This window comes from Urocampus carinirostris, chromosome 2 (assembly GCF_059441175.1).
Source record: "Urocampus carinirostris isolate Australia breed hairy pipefish chromosome 2, RoL_Ucar_1.0, whole genome shotgun sequence".
Taxonomy (NCBI): domain Eukaryota; kingdom Metazoa; phylum Chordata; class Actinopteri; order Syngnathiformes; family Syngnathidae; genus Urocampus; species Urocampus carinirostris.
The window spans coordinates 1,422,501-1,432,567 of record NC_142350.1 but is presented as its reverse complement, the minus strand read 5'-3'; the positions used below and the strand labels follow the sequence as shown (position 1 = coordinate 1,432,567).

The 10,067-nt window shown below is 44.0% G+C and overlaps 1 protein-coding gene across 1 annotated transcript in view; it reads left to right on the top strand.

Annotated features, from left to right (window-relative positions):
• Window positions 1-5,796: 5,796 nt before the first annotated feature.
• The window catches only part of thsd7aa (thrombospondin, type I, domain containing 7Aa), a 34,326-nt gene continuing 30,055 nt past the window's right edge, over window positions 5,797-10,067 (top strand). Inside the window, 1 exon segment of the mRNA XM_088328178.1 lies at window positions 5,797-6,304. Coding sequence (XP_088184304.1) covers window positions 5,797-6,304 — 508 coding nt within the window.

Below are 10,067 nucleotides of genomic sequence, written 5' to 3'. Positions count from 1 at the left end.
AGTCACCTATAACTAGGGTGCGGGAGCCAGTAGACCGGGGTGGAGTGGGACTTGCTAGGGGGCTGAACTTATTATGTGTCTAGATTGGCTCACTGCGATTAGCATGCCATTTAGGGCTAATGCTAACCGGACTAGCAGGTCCGCTACAACCCACGCTAGCAGTGGTGTCAGCGGCACCTAACATTTTCCTTTTAAACTGCTCTAGCTCACGGACACGTCCCTCTAGAAGGGCTACTATCCTACGGAAGCGGAAGCAACCTTTACAACAACCCATACTCACTTGTGAGCAGTCGGAAGCCAAACATCGACTTAGCAGCCGTGGGAGGGGTTGCCCTTCACCAGCGATGGGCAGCAGCGTGACTGTAAAACAATTGTGTGCGGCACTTACCTGAAACCTTTTAGCTGTTCAAGATAAAAAATCTCAGTCCAGAATTCTGCTATAGCCGGAATCTCAATCGAACCCGTAGTCGCGCCGACGTGAGCAACACAAAAACTCCCGCCCATTGGTGGGCTATTCTCAGAACTAGTTCGCGGTCACCTCACCTGTCCTCAGGGGTCAACCTATTGCCCACATGCACCACATTGGAGACCCCTGGTTTATACAAATAAAAATGACTTGACAACACAAGACTTTGATGATGATGGCGGCGCGCATGGACACAACGGCTCACAGCTCTACAGCTTATTTTCTATCTATTACCGTTCTCTTGTCCATTTTGCTTTCTTTTCTGGACACATGCATGGCCACTAATACCTATAGTCGGGAGGAACTTATAAATTTGGATCTGCGTCCAAAATTCGACTTTTTGGGCACTTGTCATATCACCTTTGATATCCTGTAAGAAATACACAGGGTTGCGGGATCTCCGTGGGTGGCCAACCCACATACGAAGCGGCGGAGATGGCGTAGGGATCGCAAACAAAAGCGGTGCTGTCGCTCGGGCCATGGTGCTAAGCTAAGGGAGCTACATTGGCTAAACGGCAGAGAAATACATGATGAGGATGAAATTGTGCCTAATTCCACCAATATTTCTTCATCGATGTATGCCTGAGACTCAACACACTCGAACGGCGACATCTTGTGGCGATTTCTACAAAGACTTCACATAAATTTAATTTCCCTCTATGTTCCAGTCCGGAGCCTTCGCTCTGAAAATGCTGGTCTACTAGTGATCCCAAGAGCCAAGAAGAGATACGCAGGTTTGAGAGCATTCTCCATTCAAGCCCCGGTGCTGTAGAATGCTCTTCCCCCTGAGATTCGATCTGCAACCTCAGTGGAAATGTTTAAATCTAAGCTTAAAACACACTTCTATTCTATAACATATGAATAACCTATATTTTATGTTGACAACATCTGCTCATTATTTGTAGTTGCAACATCCATTGCAGCCCGGTCATCCTGGAAGGGGGAATTACTTCATGTGCAGTCCCTTTTCAAGGTTTCTTCATTTTACTCATGCTGATGGTTTAGAGCACAGGTGTCAAACAGGCGGCCCGCGGGCCAGATCAGGCCCGCTAAGGGATTGAATCCGGCCCGCGAGACAACACTCAGAGAAGCGCAAGAGAAAAACAAGCTGCAGGTTGAAATATGGCAACTTGATGTTGCCAAAGCCTGGTGCCTCGAACAAAGACACTGTACTTGTATTTATTTCTCTCTCTCTCTCTTCCACTCCCTGCGTCTCTTTATCTCTTCCTTTGTTGCTCATTGTCTCTTTCTCTCTCTGTGTCTTTTAACCTCTTTTGCTCTAATTTCCTTTTTTCCTTTTCTCTCTTTTTTTCTTTCTCTCTTCCTACCCTTTGCGCTTTCTTTTCCCTTTTCTCTCCTTCTGTCTTTCTATTTCTCTTTGGATTTCTTTCTTCCGCTCCCTTTCTTTTCCCCCTCTCTCACGACTTTTTATCCTTTGTTTCTCCCTCTCTCTTTCTTTGTCCGCCCTCTCTCCTTTTCCCCTCCCTCTTTCTCTTATTTCTTTAACCCTCTTTTTCTTTTTAATCTGCTAGTCTGGCCCCCGAGAGAATGTTTGTTCTATTGTGTGGCCCCCGAGTTAAAATGAGTTTGACACCCCTGGTTTAGAGTTTTTCCTTGCCCTCCTGTAGGTTTTAGATCAAGGGATGGTGTAATAATAGTCAGTGGTTTGCAATAATCTGTGGTCTATGGAGCCCTTTGAGACTCTTTGTGATTAAGGGCTATACAAATAAACATGACTTGACTTGACTAACAGAAATGTAATCTGAAACAACCACTGTCGTGACCAAACACTTGGATCTGGTTTGCAAATATCCCGAATGTTTGAGACATTACAGTCAGAAGGCAGACTAGGCCTATGGCAGGACACAAGCCGACGCTTGCTTTACATTTTAGTGAAGAGCACTACAGAGACCCCTTCTCTACTTCACGTTTCGGTTATCGCTGGTTCACTTCTTTGCATACTTTAAATTGAATTCAATGGTCTTTTTGTCACTAATATCAAAGTATTGTGTTTCTAATTACAGCAAACAGCAAAGGAGAGATTAGGGAGGGCACTCTGATTTGGATGGGTGTGACCCAACACACGAGTGCGCCATAATAGGTATATTGTGTACACTGTCAGTCAAACAGCCGGTTTGCTCTGGGAATGTTCCCTCGTCCAAGAATTGACTGAGGTCGTGTTGAAAGAGAAACCAATGCCTGGCTGCAGGTCCTGCCTACTAGGCTAGGCTAGCACCCAATGCTAGCACGCAACTAGCCAGCCGCTTTGTGCCTTACACTCACAGGCGAAGGAACTTCAACGTCCATGAATGTGTGGCGAGGGTCCAAGGGTTCCGATTTACGCCCGGGGGTCTGAGGTGATAAAGCCTGGACCACACAGGGGTGAACAGGGTGTGCATGTTGAAGTAAGTTCGGGCTCTTCGCTCATACCTGAAGCTGTGCATGCTTTTGTGAAATGTCCTCCAATGTAATTTTAATTTTGTATAATGGCCATAAAACCATGCATTCAACTGCAATTATGTTTTGTGTGTTATCATTTGTTGATCAATAGTTGTTATTTTGTTACAGTCTTATACTCTCAGTTGGTAATAACGTCACCCTGAGGTAAAACCTGTTTTGGGGCTTTTATGAAGGCGCAACACTGCTTCACGGATTTTCACTTTTCGCCAGTGGTTTTAGTCCCCATTAACCGCGGTGGCCGAGGAATCTTTCGTGAATAATGACTTCAAAATACCGCGGTCAAAACACACAGAGAACACACGCTATTTTCTTTTAACTGAGAGAACCCACGTTGGTTTTCTTACCCGCATGCACTGTGTTCCTCAAATTTCGGTCGGCAAGATTTTTTGGGAGGACACTGGTCCGATACACCACGCTCAGATTGGACTGCTCACATTAGACTGTTTACATCTTTCGGGTTCAAAGAGAGGACACGAGCGTTAACAACATGCGGCTTTTGCTTCGCTTGGAGGCTTTCTGCCACCAAACGGCAGCAACAGTCCATGGTTTGAAAACAAAACAGAGCTCGATAGGAATATTTTCATCCAGGCAGGGCCTCTCCACCAAGGCAAAGGATCGAGGCTGGCCGTTCGGGCTAAGGTCACAACACTGGCAAATTGGTCTGATCCAGACAAAACTCTTGACTCCGTTTGTACAGGGACAAAGAGTGGTGCTCTGATGACGCAGACGGTAACCCATGATGTTAAAATTCATCAGCACCCTTTTCTGCCAGTCATATGGACTGTCCACAATTGTCATGTAATGTCGTAGAGAAGTGCCCCACAGATGGTGGAGTACCAGTTAGCTGACATACTCAATTTCGAGGTTTGGCTCATTTCTAAAAAATGCTTTACCGCAGTACCGCGTAATCATTTTCTGTATGCTGTCTCCTATGACTTTTGTATTTTTAAATAGACACACTTGTATGCTTGTCTGTGTTGTTGTCAGGGTTGGGTAGGGTTACGTTAACTTGATTACTTTCAATTACTTTTGGATTACTCCAATACCAAATATGCTAATAAAAGACAAAAGAAACTAAACGAGAATAAAATTATGACTCACAACACGTGGTACGCTTTCTCTCCTGGCTTTGATCTCTTCGATCTCCGGCAAAACTAACATAAAATGTGACAGAAACAGAATGAAAATAAATCCAAACAGCTTGCCAACATCATTTTTGCTGTTCCATGTATTCCGTTACTCCCCAAGCCTGCACAAAATTTAGTAATTTTATTCATATTTAGTTTATTTTGTCTTTTATTAGCATATTTGGTATTGGAGTAATTGAAAGTAATCAAGTTAAAGTAATCCTACCCAACCCTGGTTGTTGTAAGGCGTTGTATCTAAATTCAACACTCTTACAAAACTGGATTCTCCCTTCATGTGAATGTGCAATATGATTCCAAAAGAAAGTGTCACTTTTGTAGTCTGTATAAAGGCTGAGTGGTTAGCGCGTCCGCGGCACGGTTCTGAGGTCATGGGATCAAACCTTCCTGTATGAAGCTTGCATGTTCTCCCCTTGCTTGTGCGGGTTTCCTCCGGGCACTCCCGTTTCCTCCCACACCCCAAAAACAGGTTAAATGGCCAGTCCAAATTGTCCCTAAGTGTGAGAGAGTGAGTTGTCTGTCTCTGTGTGCCCTGCGTCTGGCTGGCAACCAGTTCAGAGTGTCCCCTGCCCACTGCCCGAGGATAGCTGGGTCCAACACCCCGTGACCCTACTAAGGATAAGCGGAGCAGAAAATTAATGGATGGATCGATGATTGGCGTGATTGAGACAAAAAAAGTGATCTGAGTCTATAGAATGAGCTTATTAAGACACATGCAAACATCACCGACACAGCAGCGAGACAAGCATAGTTAAGGTGAAGGGGAGCCAGATTTTGCAGGGGAGTCGGATTTTGGCATAACAGTGGCTGGCAACAAAGGGCACCAGCGCCCTATCATGAGGTGCGTCCTGTGTATATGTTAAATACAAAAATAAACCACAAATTTACTTTATATTGCAGTCAATATTACTGGTGGGCCAAATAATATTATTTTTTTGACTGAGGCCACGGGCCAGTAAAAATTTGATCACAGGCTGTAGATGGTTATCGGGCCGGACTTTGGACATCACTGGTGTAGAAGCTACATATAAACAATACACTCAGTCTGCAGTCATTGAGAAGAACCCCCCACCAACCCCCCACCCCCCCAAATTTTTTTTAAAGCATTTGGCAGGTCGGCATACGTCTAAATATGACACCGTGACCCCTTTTCTTTGGGTGATTACCTTCAGTTTGGGGTGCACTGACATGGAGTGTCTGAAATCCTCTTTTGCAGACAGCCTCAAGTGGGACTTTGGGGGTTCTAAAACCAGGCCCCCTGTGGCTTTGGCCTCTCAATCTGGTTAGCGGTCTTAAGCTGAAAGGGGGAGACAATGGAGACAACACAATGAGGCAAAAGCTGTTGTTGACTGCAACATTTTCAGGGATGTCAGATAGGGAAGGCTTTCCAATTAAGTCCAGGGTGTTTATGTAGCTGTTTAGTACCATTTGCTTTAAAACTGGATGCACACCATCCCTAGAAGTCTCATATTTTGCATTATCCCAAAAAATCTCTCAACACATCAAACACATCAATGATCTTGGAAAAAAAGGGAATCAAGATCAATTGTTCGTTGTTGTCCAGCTCCTAAAACGAGAAAGTGAAGTGCATGAAAAAGGCGAAGGTTAAGCATGGAAATAAGAAATAAGACTTCTTAAACTTGAAGAGGTGTGAAAAAGAGGGTGCAGGGAGATGAGAATGGGGGTAGGCATGTATGGAAGTGTGTACGGGGGAGGGAGGGTGAGATGGAGAGAAAGGAGACAGGGGGGGAGGCAGGGAAGCAGAATGGTAAGGAGGGAGGTGTCGCATCAAGCCGGCACGCAGAAGCAGCAGCGGCAGCAGAGGCAGGCTGCTTTCAAGGATCTATTGTTCCCTGCTTTGGTGCTGCCAACCTTCATCGAGCCTCATTAAGGAGCCGCTGGTCCAAAGAGACGCAGAGACCAAGTTCTGGGCTTGAGGTTTACCAGGATTATCCCTCCTCGGAAACGCCAGGGAGGACAAAGCCAAGCGTGAGGGGGGGAGCTCTCACCCTCCACTTGATCTTATTGGGAACCCCTCTGACCGCATTGACGAGTGGAGCATCGGTTGTACCGCAGGTTGCGGTAGAGGCAACGGCCATGAGGCCGATCTGCCAAGCTGCCGGGAATCATGGACTGGGGGCTGTTTTCTGGAGCTTAGCGCTGCTGCTCCTCTTTTTCTCGAGCCGGGAACTGGACGCTCAATCCGTCACAACCAGCTACATTTGGAAAACAGGTACGCTTTGCAGTCTGATTTCATTCGGGTTCTGTCATTTTTATTTGCAATATAGCTGCCAACTTCATCCAAAAGCTGTATTCTTCCCCTCATCCCTGCTTCTAGTAGATATCACATACACTTACGGAAAATGCTTTAGGTGGACAGGCTTTGCCAAAGTTTGTAGAGGCTTTGTGCTACGTTTTGCAAGACCAACACAAGTGCTGGTACGCAGGAACTGAAGAAGGGCTTTCATATAAACATGGTATTTAACAACAAAATCCACGACCGAAGTAACAAACAAAAAAAAAACAGTAGTATCAATTCATGGTTATATGTCGACAGATCCCTTTAGCTTATCGGTTGTCAGGGCACCACTGAGGACACGAGTAAGGACAATTGTCTCCACTGCTGGCGGTTCCTGACCTTAGTTTAGGGTGGCAAAGTCAGCACCGGTCCCTTCCTTAAGGCTGTGGGCACAGTTTTTATTCTGTCTCAAACAGGGTTCACGGATCCCTTAAACGCCTGGGTTGCCGGGGCACCATGGAGAGAGTAACTCTGGACAGCTCTCTCCACTGCTGACAGTTCTTGGACTGAGTTTGGGTTGTGGCAATGTCGGAACCATTCAGTTCCTTAATGTTAGCTCGGTTTGTTTTCTGTCTTCCTGTTCATCTGCCCTCTTGGACTGCTCTCTAGAGAGAGCCCATAGCCAGACCGTATCATCTTGTGACGTGACGATACTACTGCAGTTTTTGACAGCACTTCTTGGTAGAGTCCAATGTGCCCAACTGGTGGTCTAATTGTTCTAATGGGCATTGTAGCTGAAGCCCAGAATATATCAGTAGCATGGAATCTCCGTGGCCTGGATTTTCCTTTCCAGCTTTGCTGCGAGAGTCTTTCTTGCAAGCGTAAAGGAAGATAACTATTTTTTATTTCACTGGAACATACTTGTGCCTCTGGATAGGTGTAAGTCTGGAAAGAGCAGCTGTGGTGTGAGCTATTCTGGCCATGATTTTTGATCCTGACATTTTTCTAATTAAACAGCTCCAAGATGATACCATTTTTTTACAGGTTCAAGCTCTTGGTGGTAGATGTTAATGATTTTGGTGATACCTTAGAGTCAGAAACCACCCCAAAAAACGGATATTTCTTTAATATATATATTTTAGTGATTGGGCCTGTATATTGTGGGTTGTTCCTTGGTTTTCCGTATTAAATAGTGTATTTAACTGAATAGTATGTTGTATGTGTACACAAACATACAAAAGAGTCATACACAGTACTACAAATGTGGAGTTTAAAATGTTTATTAAAAAAATTGAAAAACATAAGACTTGTTGGGGTAAAGGGTTGGGGGTAACCACAACCAGGTTTCAGGTCCAAGTCCCGCTGGCCCACAGGTCTTTAGATTTGGGGGTTGAACAATTTGTCCCTTGATGTAAACTGCTACTAGGAAGCTTTGCATTTCAACTGGAGTTAAAAATACATGTCAAACGTAGCCATAGATCAAAACAAACAAGCCACTAGACAGCTAAGGATAGGGAGAAATGCAAAGGAACTTGAAAGTGAGGAGACCCGATTTCACTGTCATTTGGATTGTTTCCCTGCAGCACTCGAGCCCGGTTGCTTGTGAGAAGGCAGCACATAGCGAAAGGGAAACAAACAATACTCAAGTACGCTCAAGTGAGCATGAAGCATGGGGGAGGAGGACGTCTTCACGTGAAGACGGCAATGCCTGTTTGGAGCTCACGTCACAATAATCTCTTTCGCTCCGATGCTCAATCGATGCACCGCTTTTGGTTTGCCTACCCCACCACCTTCTCCCTGCGGGAGGGGTGTTCAATACTCATACTTCCTGTAATGGAGTTGAGTGTAATCGATATTGGCTTCCAGTGGAGTCTTGACTAAAATCAATACATGTTAATGCTGAAATTTGTGAGTGAAAATTAATGATTTGTTGGCTCGGACCTTTGGCCACAAGTGTTTCCTTTCGTGAAAATAGATTTTGAGGTCTTTGATTTCTTCTGATTCGAACTGACAAAGCGAGACTAGAAAGCAGCAGCAGAACGTCAACATTTGCCAAGCAAAGTTTGCTCAGAGATTGGAACGTTATGCAATATAATTAGAATTGTCTTTATAGTCATTGAACATTGAGATTAGACCATTATAGACACATAAAAAAGACTTAAAAGATGAAAAATAAAAAATGTCAGGCAAAAATATTTCGCAAGGTTCTGCTTGGAGACTGAACTAAAATGTAAGCATGGACATTGCCAGCCGGTTTAGGGGGGTGCTCAAGCTTCTTCAAATTCAACCCAAGCACCCACAGAAATTATACCATTTGTATTTGTGAAACTGTCTTTCTCCTAACAAAGGACAGGGAATACTTAAATATGATTAAAAAAAGAAGGATATATATAATGTATATATCAGGACGAGAACAGAAACAGGACCCAATTGCGTAGCATTTACCACAAGTTTTATTGAAGGAAAGAGGAAGGGCTGCGCCCACGATCCGATGTTCGCTGGATGCGGGAGGCAAGTCGCTCTCGTACTCTGATTCTGATCCGAACACAGAAGTGGATCTTCCGTAGCGAGCAATGGCGGTGTCAGGGCTGGAAAAACTGCTTAGTAGCCGGGACTGGGAGAGCAAGGCGTGGTCGGTTTTGGAAACGATTTGTAAGCCAGAACGGGAGAGTAGACATAGTCGGGAACAAAAAAAGGGGTCGTAAGCCGGGACGGGAGAGCAGACGTGGTCAGGATCAATACAGGTCGTAGCCGGAGACAAACGGGAGCAGAAACGGGACAGGCGGGAGTCAGGGTCGAAAAAGGCTTGCCTAGTATACACTGAGGTTCGCAGACGGACTGATAACTGGGGATAGACTGGGTTTAACTAGGGACAGGGAGCCAATCAGAACCCGCAGCGGTTGGCGCCAAATGAGCGGGCACAGGTGATTCACATCAGCAATCATGACAATATTAGGGGTGGGAATCGATTAAAATAAATAAACTAATTAATCTCAGATATAAAATAAATTAATCGCCATTAATTGCCATTAATTTATTAAATCCAGGTTTGGCAATAAATATGAAAAAAATGTGCATAAAAAAAAAAAGATTACATTTATTATGCCAAATGGTGTATGTAAGCCTATACCAAGTACAATGATAGTGCATATGGACTGTAATGCCAAAGATAGCTTTCATAACAAAGAAATTCAAGTACTTTGTCAACACTGTTGAACTGTAAATTTGATGTAAAGCTGTCGTAAATATTTTTACAAAAAATGCATACCAAGTAAAGGAAAAGTGCATAAAGCTTGGGGTGTCAAAGACAAACACCCATTTCTTGCACCAAACTGATCCAAAGTTGTTTGTCGAGTTCCGCTGTCTGACTGTACCACCGCATCACGATGCCTGGCTTTCGAGTGATACATTAGGGAAGAAGTGCTCTGATGGTAATTAAATTCAACTTTGCAAAGCATACATATCACTTTCGCCTCGTCAATATTCCCAGTGGGCAATGTTTTAAAGCGAAACGATCTGCCTAAGCGTATTTCCATTCTCTTTCACATCGCTAGCATGCTACGCCAAGTTAGCCTCAGGAAACGAAAGTGACTATTCTTCGTTTGTTGGAGCTTGTATATATATATATATATATATATATACATATATATATATATATATATATATATATATATATATATATGTATATATATATATATATATATATATATATATATGTATATATATATTTGGTAGGGTTACTTTAACTAGATTACTT